Source organism: Cygnus olor, chromosome 4, assembly GCF_009769625.2.
Source record: "Cygnus olor isolate bCygOlo1 chromosome 4, bCygOlo1.pri.v2, whole genome shotgun sequence".
Classification (NCBI taxonomy): domain Eukaryota; kingdom Metazoa; phylum Chordata; class Aves; order Anseriformes; family Anatidae; genus Cygnus; species Cygnus olor.
The window spans coordinates 33937370-33950442 of NC_049172.1; the positions used below are offsets into that span (position 1 = coordinate 33937370).

Genomic DNA, 13073 nt, shown 5'->3' on the forward strand with positions numbered 1-13073 from the left:
TTCTATTCAGAAGAGGTATCCCTGTATGCAGTAAATTTCCAACTCTGAAGTCATAGAAAAATCTTGGCAAGTCTAGATACAAGAGGTTACCTCTTGCCTAGAGAGGCACCTGATCTTTACATTTAAATTAAAATTGTGTTTTATATTTAGTTTCATTTTGTTATTTCTAATCATTCCTCACCTGATCTTTCATTAAGTAGAGAGTTAGTTTCTTCTTCTTAAGTCTGTTTGGTGTTGAGGATGAGATAAGACTGAATGCTGTATCTCCACGGAAGGATTGAAAAGACTAAGTGTCATGAGCAGACGTTGCTGAGAAACTGTGTCCCAGGGTGAGTTTAAGGAATTTAGGGAATCAGACTATCTCCTGCTACACTGCAAACAATTGTGTTAGGAACAGAGGCTGACTACTGCGTAGCACTTAGTGAAAAATGCTCGTTTCAGCAAGGGTAAGCTAGCATTTCCTCTGCAAGGAGCAAATTACTGAGAAATATACCCTGCCTTTAGGCAAATCCCAAAGCTCTCCAGTTGAAGTGTTTTCCCCCAGAAATGAGTTTCAAAGGCTTTTTTGTCAAGAAGAATTTCTCAGGCCTTGAATATCTGCTGTAGGGAGAAATGGAGAAAAACAGAAATGCTAACTCACTATTGAAACCAAGTATGCAAGGGGGTTTTTTGGGTAAGCTGAAGTTGAAAATTGCTGTGCTGATTCGTTCAGGGCATTCTATTTTGTAGGAGGGTCTGGCATCCTGAGTGAATGCCTTTGCCACTGCATTGAATCTCTTGATTTTGTTTTGCAACAGAACAAAACTAAGCTTCAAAATCTTGAAATGTCATGTAATGTTATGAGCGAGCCTGCAGTGAATACATTATCCAAAGACAGGACAGTACTTTATTTGCATAGATAACATGGCTAAACTATCTTCTCCAAAGAGGCATTGAGCGTAGGCCTGTATTGCCAATGCAGTTAGGTTGTTCTCACAACTGATTCTGAGGCACATTCTTTCAATTATTTTTAACATCAGTTCAACTTTCTATTTACAATACTCATGTTTTTGGTAGGTGAGTTGCTATGTATACCCTTGCCTCATGGCACTTTCATTTGATGAAAGCCAGCTGTACAGTCTAATCTAGCAAGATGAAAAACTAGCCTGGATCAAAATACAGACAAGTGAGAAAGAAGGAGTAGAAAGCTTGTCATGCACAGACATCTTTGTTAATGAACATTTCACATGAAAGAAAATAGTCTTTCAGAATATTTCTGTGTCTGATTTTATTTTATTCAATGAGAAAAGACAACAGAGATTACTATAGCATGTGAATCTGGATAAAACAGGGAGTGTGCTTAGAAAGTACCCACAGCTCTGCTTATGTCTACACACAAGCATTTATTGTTTCTTTAGAATGGCTTTCATGTATTCTCTGAAAAATTATCCGAAACAAAAAAAGTAAGAGTAGTTCATTAAACTTCAAAATATGCTTAATAAAATCTTTCCCAAAAAGGCACATGAGAAAGAATGGGTTATAGACAAGGTGTTACCTTGTCAGAATCATTATTTTAAATTACTGATTTGTTTTCTTTGGGAGGAGATAGGATATAGTGGTGGCGTTTTAAGAGCTGAGATAGCTTAGTTTACTTGCAATTTGCACTTTACTAGGGTTTTGTACTTGACCTAAAATAGGAGACAGTTATTTAAATCTAAAGCTCTTTCAAAGCTAGCTGCGAATTAACCATTCCTTCATTAGGATTCAAGGCTGACAAAGAGTTCTACTGTTTATCATGCAAAGTGGTTCCATGGTTGAAATTCACCAGTTTAGACAGAATACCATAATAATCTGAATTGAACAAAATATGAAACATCCATTTCCACTCTATCATCTCTGATTCACAATAGAATGATCAGCTTCTATTCTTCCTATTGATGTATGATGCTTGCTTTAACGTTCCAGCATGCAACTGTAGGTGTTTTTCCTGTGCTACCTTGTAGGCTTAGCAGAAACTCTTTGTAGATGGTTGAAAACAACCTCTTTAATGCACTTTCTATTCATACTTAAGGTTAAGCTTTACCACGCTGTCTGTTCAAGTTCCTGATGTACTGTGACAATTCTGTATCATGCCAACCAAAATCAATTCACTATTTCCTCATGTTACATTGTTACTTCATCCATCTGATCCATCTGTATTCTACTGTTGCCTCTTCCTTTTTTTTTTTTTTAATGCAATTTGAAATTACCTGGGTTAGTGATTGTCCTCTACTTACTGTATTTAAGCAGTGTCCATCATCTTGGGGCCCTGGGACCGAGACTAAGTTCATGAGTTTCTGTGGCATGGTGCCACTAGCTATAATAGACAAGCTGGATTTTCTTTCTGGTTTCAACCTAGCCACCTCTTCCAGTGCTTTATATACTACCCTTCATTCAATTTCTACTGGGATGCAGTGGTCTGTATTCTCATTGCAAATTGTTCCTTTTTTTTTTTCTTTTTTAATTTTAGGACAGAAGTCTTAAGTCTTTTGAGTCGAGTCCTTCATTTCATCTTCTCCCCAGTTCCAGATATTCTGGAAATGTTAAAGATTTTTAAATGATATTTTGAATCATTTTTCATTCCTTTTGCAGATTAACGCAATTATTATATCCACGTATATCCTGTTTTACTGAGGAAAACTTGAGGTATTCACAAATAGATCTTGTTCCCCATACAAAATAGGAAGCAGAGTAGCTTTCTATGCAGACATTATTCTTAAATAAAAGTTACTTTTATTCCAGAATAATTATTCTGCTCACAAAACAGCATCGGCTCTGAGACAAAGCTGAGACTTCTAACACTTTGTAAGTTTATCTCTGAATTCCTGCTGTGCAGATGGCACAGTGGGCTGGGGAGCAGCAGGACTGGGAAGCAATAGAGAAGTTGGCAGGTTGGTGAAGAAGATAACAGGTGGCTTGTGAAGTGGAAGCAAGGTCTTTATTGCAGGCCACCCTTGTCTCAGGCAGAATAAAACTTTGAATTCAAGGGGGGGAGGCAGCCTCAGATGAAAGCATACACAACCTGCTGGACCACATACTGGAGACTTCAAAGATAGTTTCAGAAGTAAAGGAAATGAACTGTGAACTTTTGGATGGCTCCAGGTAGAAATGAGAAGTCTAGAGGGAGTAATGGCTGTTCAAAGGGTGACTAAACACTGAGATGGTGGACCAGCACAAATAGAGGGCTGTGGAAGAAAAACACTATATAAGGTCTTCAGATGAGACAGGCTTCCCCCCCCAACCCCCCCAGCAACCTTATCAGAGTACAGATTGCTGTAACAGCCAATTAAATTCCTTTTGCAAGTGGGAGGCAGGAGGCTGAACTCAATTGGCAAGTGGCTCATCATAGTGTGAAGTGGGGAACAGCTCATTCTGAGTCAAACACATGCTTCACTGCACTGTCTTATGTGGAAGATTCTGAGAAGATAAAACCATTTGACTCCTTTGTTATAGCAGTGTATCAAATATAATGGTGAGTGCAGATTGTAAAGAAAACCTTTGTGTGTGTTTCTTGTCTCCCACTTTTCAGGGGTTAGTGATATGGTTTTCCTTATTGTTAAAAGGGAACATACTTCAAGCTATGTGGCCAACTTACTTTAAGAAAGTAATGTAAGATATATCTTACTTTAAAAAGAAATTAAGGTGAAAAATTGTTTTCTCTCTGCTGTATAAAACCTTGTAGGTAGCAGTCTACTGATCAAAATGTTCATTTTGAAATGAACAGTCTTTACAGATGTTTGATACTTGTTTTATGAATATCAGATATATATAGAGATATGGTCCTGGCAAATCCTGATCACATGTATAGTAATATATTAATTTTCATTGTCAGCTAATAATCCTCATCACATACTGATAAGCACAGCTGGAGGACCCAAGAATACCTTGGATAATGACTTGATAGCATTTGGTAAATGTATTGTTAATTGTTAAGATACATTTGAAGCAATTTAAAACATCATCAAGCATCTATCTTGCACTGAATTCATACATTTATACCCAGAAATGTGCAAAGTTGCTTACTTTAGTGTTGAACCTTTGCCCAGAAATTAATTTTTGGAGATTGACTCTTGAGGTCTTATGCAGATAGTATGCTTATTGCACTTTTGTGTCCACCCTTTTCTCATGTTTTCTCCCAAGCAGCTGGTGTTAATGCTTAGATTGTATAAAATTATCTAGTCATATCTCAATTGTACAAGAAGTGTAGTTTCATCTTCATATTATATCCTAGCTGGTGGCTTTATTGGGCATTGGCATGGCATTAGACCACATGAACTAAAAGGTAGACTGCCTTTCAGCATATGCCTTATATCCCAGGCAGTGTTTCCAAAAGAATGAATGGGGGTGATAAAATGAGGCATTTTATCTCCCACTTTAGGTCTTGGAGGAGCAATTTCAGGACTCAGATTCCTAGATGAAAAACAGAAGACCAAAATACAGCAAACTAGTATGAAATCAAACCAGTCAAAGCCGCTCAGTGATAACAGAGAACGTCTTAAATAAATGACCAAAGAACCATACACCTATAAAATGAGGTGTTAAATAAGGCTATTCCTGAGCATGCACATGCATTTTAGCTCTCCCAGCAGATAACATTTAATTGGTGGCTAATAATCCAAAAACATACAAAGGTGAGAAGAGCCAGGCCCTCTGTTTATGATAGCACTTGCTTGAAGTGTAGTAGTCTCATAAGAAGAACGTTTTTCCTTTAATATTTAGGTAACCCATACCTCACTGATTGAAATCTGCAATACAAGTCAGTACAGTGACTTGCAACCTTTAAAACCTGCACTCTGATTAAAAAATGATAATCAGTGTCTAGCATTTAGGCTCTGTGGGTAGATTTGCTAAATATCATTCCTGAAATAGTGGTGTAGATATACTAAATGCATTGCCAATGTTAATCTAGCACATACTACTTACGGTTTTTCAAACAAAATTTTATTTTGTTATTTGCTCATCAAAACATTCTGGTGACTGAAAAAGTAATGAAAATGTTTGGTGGAAGGAATTACTATATATATGTATACCTAAATGTGCTCTAAATTTTGCATTTTCACACAGGCAAGAACTTGGAATCATTGTGGTTAGTTCTCTGAAATTGTAAACTTGGCACCAAATGGAGCACAAAATATAGCAGGAGGTTGGGTATAGTAAGAAAAATAATTCAGGGGTGAACACATCATGTCTGTGTACCTTGAGAAAGGTGGCAGTGTGCAGAGAGGCTACAGTAAGGAGTTAGTGACTGAAACCAAGCACAAGAAGTCAGAAGAATAATCAGTAGAAGTGTCATTCCAAAAATTGGGAGAATAGCATAACTGGGAGCTGAGCCAAAATATTAGGAAGTCCATAGAACAAGGTAGGATCTAAGGTGGTAGATAATAGGCAAAGCTAGTATACATTTGAATATCAGACTTTGATTTCAGTAAATGGGACTAGGCTCTATGATACAGACAAAAATATATGGAACGGTAACGTGCGACCAGTAGGACATACTTGTCCACGAGGTGGGTAGGAGCAAATCACTTGTCAGGCATGCAGTCTTTCCTTTAGCTGGTCAAATGTGCCTGGTCTTTAATTGATGGGAAGTCTCCTGAGACCAGCTGTAGCACTGATAACCTAGCTGGAATTTACTGAGAACGTGAAAGTGCCCATGTAGCTGGCTAGTAATCAGCACATAGTTCTTAACTACAACCATAGTACACATGTATCTTAAATATCACATGCCATTCAGACCAGCCAAAAAAGATTGAGTCTAGAAGGCAGTGTGTGGAACTGCCAGATGTGTGGAATAGTTTCTTTCATAAGACAGACTAAATAAATTGGGATTCATCAGGATAGAAAATGCTTCATGCTGTATTTACTGATGATGAATATGATATACCATTTTACCATCCATTGATTCAGTATCATAAGATCTCGGTAACTGAGCAGCAATACAATCTTGAAAGTGGGGGAAAGGCTAATAAAAAATATTGATATTTATTATTTCTGTAGCTCAAGTACTAGAACATGATGAAATTATCAGGTAGCAAATTTAAAACAAAAATCCAAAAGTCTTTTTCATATAATGCAAAATTAAATTTTGGCTCTGGTAGTCACAGGTGTTGCAAAGTCTGAAAATATAGAGGGGATCAAAAAGCGGATTAGGCAATTTGATGTCTGATTAGTTATTCAGTGGCTATTAAACACAAGGGTAGAGATGCTGCCTGTAGTTCAGTCACTAAGCTGTCAATAACCAGAAGTCTGTAATGGAGACAAATCACTCCAAATGTATGGTGTTTCTTACACCTGCCTAGACTCCTTTGTTGGCTATTGTCAGGGAGAGCACACTGGGATGGGTGCTTTTTCAGTGTAAAGCCAGATATGTGTTTTTTATGACGCTTCGTTCATAACTGTACTCCAGGAACACAAGAATGAAAATATATATGGGAAAAGCCATATTTCATACTAGGGGAGGACAGTTGAGGGGGTTATATTTATATGTTTCCATTACGTTCTGTATTTTCTTTCTTCTGAGTCTTTTACCAGATGATGTGTCCTTTTTAAGAGTTAGCCTGATCAGAAATGCAGTACAAGAAAAGCCAACCAGCCTGATCTACGCAAGTGGTTCTAAGAGGAAAAATATGATACCAAATATTAGTCTTCTGTGTTTTCATAATGGAGGCATTGCTAGAATAATAATCAAAAGTAGCTTGACAGAGAGATGGAAAGGGGAAAACAAAATTTACACTTTCTGAAGCTGTACATCTGAGCTTAAAGGAAAGTATTGCTAGGTTTATCCCTAACATAAAACATAGGTTGGATTTATTTCTTTAAACTTTTAATTTTGCTCAATAAAGCAGCAAGTCCTATCTAAATTGTGAACCTTTTAAAGTATATGTACAGTTCTTGAATTATATAGCAGTTGTGAGCTGTCTTACATTTTAAATATCATCTAATTCACTAGCTCTTTCTTTTTTCTTTCCAGATAGGCTTCCCAGTCTACAAAAAGAAAAGTGCTGCATCAGGTGCTAAGTCAGAAAGGAAAAATGTGAGGTGCCTTTTTTCCTATTCATCTTTTGTAAAAATATGACAGCAGATGAAACTGATTTATTTTAATGTTTTTCTTTTTGAAATTAATATAGAAACTGAGAAAGGCATTGGAAAGCATGAATGGGCCTTAGCCATGCATTTAAGTTTTTTCCAAATAGAATCTATAGATTTTCGATGCCATTAAGTTACAAAACCTCAGAATGGTGATTCTGGGTCTGATTTGTATGATCTGATGAACCAGATCCATTTGTTTGATGTGTATCGAAACCTCCTATTAACATCATTGTAGCCTCAGAAAACTAGGCAAATTTAAAATTTGAAAATTTTAAGTTTGCCTAGTATCAGGCCCTGAGACCAACTAAATTGGGCCCTCTGAAGTTAATAACTGTCTTCAGCTGGAAGTTAAAGCTGTTGTTGTGCTTGTCATTAGGGCTTCTATTTATGCCTCCATGTTGCTTCTCTGTCATATTTTGTCTTCTATGAACATCCTGAGTGAATAATTTAGGATGTGTCTTTGAGTTTAAGCAGTGTTTCATCATCTTCTTAATTTATGTCTGCATGAATTCTAATTAGCTGGTCATCAAAATTCTACTCAGCCATACATTGATTATGTATATGTGTATCTTCAGATTTTATTTGTATAGTGATAATTTCTGGATTGAGAACATACTGACACTTATGAGTAATCCCTGGGCTCCAGTTCAGCACTCCATCTGTATTCAGCAAAACACTTAAGCATATGCTTAATTTTGACTTTAGCTCAGGTAAGCGTGCAGTTGCCTCCATCCCAATTCAGCATAGCATTTTAAGTACGTGCCTAACTTTAGGCATATCCTTAAGTCCCACTAAAGCTAAAATCAAACACATCCTTAAGTGTTTCATGAATATGTATAACTGCTGAAATTGGTTCGATGAGATGAACTCTGTCGGCCATTAAGTAACAAGAAATGCCTGGCCATGATTTCATTACTGTCCTAAAGGCAGGAAAATATAACAGAGAACAATTTATTTGTGCCTCAGAATTGTAAAAGCTAAGCTGTGTACTGTTGAAGATAAAATATTTTATCAACTCTTCCTATCCATTAAAGAATACTATCAGGAGGAAATCAAGATTCCATTCTCAATGTTTCATTAGGTTCAGAATGTTCAATATTGTTTTGTTTCATTCTTGAAAAACATTTCAGATAATGTATCTAAATGTGTTTGAAATTACGAATGAGAATGAGAGGACAACTGGTTGCAGAAACAAAGAAAATGAGTAAACTGTATACAGGTGGTGTGGATGTTACAGCTTATAGCATGTTTCTTACAATTTTGTTTTATTTTTGATGCTGAAGTGCTTGATTCACATCACCAGTCTTTGTTTCAATCCCTTTTTGCTTTTGCTGCTTCAACCTCTACAGTCCTTCTGCACTATTTATGTGAAAAGCTCTTTGCATTTTTTATTTCAGATCCTCTCCTATTGCAGTTCATGAAGTCTTTCAACAGTAGGCTGTTAATCCTTTGCAGATTAATATGATTTCAGTGATAATCCTTTCATTTGTTGAATTTTAAGACATATAATCATTAAAGAAAGCGCTTGACAGATTTTCCATTAGAGAAGTACAAAGCAGGTGGTTATGTCTTTAATGTATGTCGGTAGCACTTTATGTTGCTCATTTATAAAATTAAATTTGCAGATGAAGCAAAGAAGTCTAGGGTTAGTTACTGGTCTTTTCCCTTTGATATTACATTTGAAATCCAATTAAGGAAAAAGTTATTCAGGGGGTTTCAGACCAAGCAGTGTTAGAATATCTGGTTGAAAACTTTTTTCACATCTCCATTGTTGCATTTCTTCTGGAATAAGGGTCAGCTTGGTTTCTACCCTAACACAGTAAAGCATTGAATTATTATGTGGAGAAAGGGCAGTATATAATCTAATATGGGAGATTTCTTCAGGTAGGCTATAGGATGTAAATAGTATACAGGAGTCATTCCAGCTCTTTGTACGAGGCTTATTCAGACCTTCATTTAAGTTAAATATATGACTGAAATACTGTTCCCTAGGTTGAACTGAAGGCTTGAATTATCTCACAGTAATGGCACACACAAATCTCTTGCTGTTAGAGTTTTTGGTTTTCTGTTATTTCCAGCTCACTCTCCATGACCGTACTTCTCATCCAATTCTTTACCCTCTTTTTTCTTCTCTTTTTCCTCCTGATATTTCCCATATTGACCTATTTCTTCTTTTCCTGCTCTTTTATGCAAACTGATGAAACAATAGGCAAGAAAAGAAGGCATAGATACTAAAATATTGTGATACTGAGTACTCTTGTAAGATGCATTTTATTTAAGATCTCAGAAGCAATGCTTCAAGGTTAATATACAAACAGCAGAAATGTTCTTTTTTGTTGTTTTTAGCCACAGATTAAAAAAAAACAACAAACAAACAACCTCCCCAAACATTTAAAGTTTATTAAAACCTCTGGTTAAACAAATAGATAGCAGGTGCGGCCTATCATTACTAGGCTGAATTTTTTGCTTTTATATACCGAAAACTCATAGATGCTTTATGCAGGAAGGAAAGGAAGCAGACACCGAAAGTCTTCAGGAAAATCAGGTCCTGAACTTGGCAAACCTTTAGCTGATTTTGTCACATATTTGCAGCTTTAATATGATTTGGCCTTTGCAACAGCCAAAATAAGTGTCCTTTAATCACTTCCAACCTATTAACAGATGGGCAAACAGCTTTTATAAATGGGGCATACAAAATACTCCAATATCAGCCAAAACTAATTAGTAACAATATCTGAAATGCAATTTATAAGTGATGGAATATATATTAATGCAGATAAACTGATGGTTTGATAGAAATCGCTTTTCAAACATTATGTCTGGTATTTGTTCTGCTCTATGTTCTAAATACTCAAAAAAAACCCCACTTTTTTTTCTGTCTAGCTATTTTCTTCTGTTAAAAAAAGATATTTATTCATAAAAGATCTTGTTTAAAGGTAGTGCAACTGATAGAAATCACATTAAGCAAGAGGTAGTTTAGTACGTGTTTTTTGTGGTATATTAGAGGAAGGACAGTGTAACTTGAACACAACGTTAAAAGAAGTTAATATTTAAGAACAGCCCAAAGTACTGATATAAGACATTACTTATACACCAGTGCCAGATCATATTAAATATATCTTTACACTGCAGTATTAATCAGCATATGTAAATTGCATGAAATTAAATTGCGAGATTATAGAAAAATTGCCACATGCATAATTCAGTAGGAAGAGCCATTCAATGCATTGCCATCAGATCTATGGCATGAATTTGATTTTACAAAGACATCTGTAGTGCAGACAGCTGCTGTACCTAAGTGAGGACTTGATTGTACACTCAATATTTCAAAGAAGCACTTGTCCATATCTTCCGTATAATTTTTGTTATCCTGGCTCTTAAAAAGAATGTAAATGGTTGCAAACTCAGAATTGTTCTGAAACATGTTTTCATAAAAAAGAAGTAATTCAAAACTTGCTGGTTTTAGGAAAATTTTCCTTTCACCCGAGTGCCCTGTCTTTCACAAACAACCTACCTCTCCATCTCAACTTACGCAATGATTTGGGGGTCTTCCTTGAAAAGTCAAACTGTATCTAGAATGCTAACAAATTTGAAGACAATATTAAGAAAACTTTTCAAATCTTTCTTCCTGTAAGGTAACACAAAGGGACCTGCCATCTCACTTTCATAATTGCCTCTGATAATCTTTTTCTCAAAATTTGGAAAAAAGGAACAATAGAAATAGTGTGTACATTCTATATGCCCGTGTTTCTCATAAGTCAGGTAGTTCTCTTCTTGTCCATCTGACATAATGATATTCCATGGTCTTTGAAGACAGTGGATCTCATCAGTCCATTAATGTAACCTTTGGATATCCTCATGCTCAGCGTGTTCTGGTGTTTCAGAGTAGATAGCCATCACCTGCAAACTGGCTAGACATGTCTAGAAATGGCTCTGGAGACGAGTTCACTCAAGGCATCCCCGGTGCAACTTATGAAACTGTAATTTCTTTGAAACCATAACAGCAAATTAAAATGCTGTTCTCTGATAGAATTTCTGAGGAGAATAATGAATGTATAACCTTTGCTGGTATGGAGCTGAATTAAGCCAGTAGAGGGGTGAATTCTTTCTTCAGTGCAGAAGATTTGGAGGTGTATAATGTTATAAGTGAGTGGTGAGATTGTGGTCCCATACTGGGAAGTTATATGAAATACCTGAAAGTTTTTTTAGCCAGTAGAGAGATCAAGATTGATGGGACAGATTTGTCTTTGTGGCACAATCTGGAATGATGAATAAGTGCAAATGATATTTTTTAATTATAAGAAGATGGTCTGATGAGAAATCCTGCAGCCTCTTGGCTAGAAGGAGAAAGTGCTACAGAATACCAGAAAATAACCAGTTTAGAATTCATCGTAAGTTCCAAAACAACTGATTATAACCTCAAAAAAATGAAACCAAGACAAACAAACAAACAAAAAAACAAACAGGAAAATACAAGGTTTTGAGAAATGCTCTGATCTCCATTTCTCAAGCATTTTTATCTGACTAGCACCTTGCTTAATTAAGACCAGACATCAAAAAAAGTTTTTCTCTCAAATGATATTTGAAGCAGATTGGTTTAGTCTTGGCACAATCTGGATGTAGTAAGTAAAATTGCAACCGACTCTACTGCATGTAGCTACTTATGACCTTAACTATAAAATGACTATTTCTATTCGTAATTGCACCTTCAGAAAAAAAAAAAAAAAAAAAAAAAAAAAAAGCTCTGGATGTGGTATATGATAAAATCCTCAGCTATGTTTTAGTTTACATTTCTGCCAGTTACACAGCTTGGAATGCAAAATCTAATGCCTTGATTAACCACCATGAATTATTTTGATCATTCCTCAGTTGGACATAGTCAAGTATCATATAGGAGAACTGTAGAGCTGAGACATTGGAGAATTCCTTGTTCTTTATCAAGACAAAATTGAGATATTTTCTTGTTTTAAAATTATTAATTTTACTCTAGTAAATACCTCTACAAATCATGTTATTGGATATCTTGGCTTTTCTGGTGTTTCTGCTGTCCTGTTTTGAAAGGAAAATCTCCAATACAGCCTTTCTAGGTATGTTCTTATGAAAAGGATTGACTTAAACACATTTCTCTGTTCTTGTAAAATTTATTTTTTGTTTGTTTTTTTTTAATTGAAAATTATTATAGAAGACACATTTAAAGGTTTAAGTGTGCCTATCTACTAGGTATTATTTCAATGGTAAGAAACATGTATACATATAACATAAGTCATTTTTTTTAGTCTGACAAATTCATTACTTCAAAAAATGTTTTTCACATTCGGTATGACTTTTTACATCCTCCTTTTTGTAAAAGTCAAAGTAGACAGAAAAAAGCTATGTGGTTGGTTGGGAATTCAAAATATTAAGAATGTTTAAAATAATAGCTTAATCCTTATAGTTTAGAAAGTCATGGGAATTGTGAAGATCTACACATCTGCACAAAACATTTGTCAAGCAGATTTGGATGCTAATTCTGTAAATGTAGTTAGTAAATGACCAACAGTTCCTTTTCAATCTTTTCAAGCTGTTCCTGTAAGTGAAATGATTCTACATGATTCTGTACTTATTTTAGGTGAAAATTACAATTTGTCTAACATTTTGATTCATAGTTCAAGCATTTTTCTATGAAACTGAAAAACAAATATTCTGTACTTTAATTTCTAGTGACAAATGCCTTTCTCTTCAAACCCAGAAGAAGGAAAAGAAAAATGTAACTCACCTGGAAGACTTCGGAGCTTTTTGTGATAGTACAAAGGATCCTGGCAGCAGAGAAGTACTTAAAGCAGTCATTTGCATTCAGAGATATGTGAGAGGGTGGCTTGTACGCAGGGCATTCAAGAGGGTAAAAATTAAGGTAATGTCTTGGTTGTTTAATCCACATACTGCTTACATTTTAGTAGTGTAAGAATTCTTGATTATTAATATTTAGC

The 13073-nt window shown here is 35.5% G+C and overlaps 1 protein-coding gene across 2 annotated transcripts in view; it reads left to right on the top strand.

Moving 5' to 3' along the window:
- The window catches only part of LOC121069755, a 193377-nt gene that overhangs the window by 115006 nt on the left and 65298 nt on the right, over window positions 1-13073 (top strand). For both annotated transcript variants that reach the window (XM_040556195.1, XM_040556199.1), the window contains 2 exons: window positions 6989-7051; window positions 12808-12997. In XM_040556195.1, coding sequence (XP_040412129.1) covers window positions 6989-7051; window positions 12808-12810 — 66 coding nt within the window. In that variant the 3' untranslated portion in view covers window positions 12811-12997. The remainder of the gene's footprint in view (window positions 1-6988; window positions 7052-12807; window positions 12998-13073) is intronic.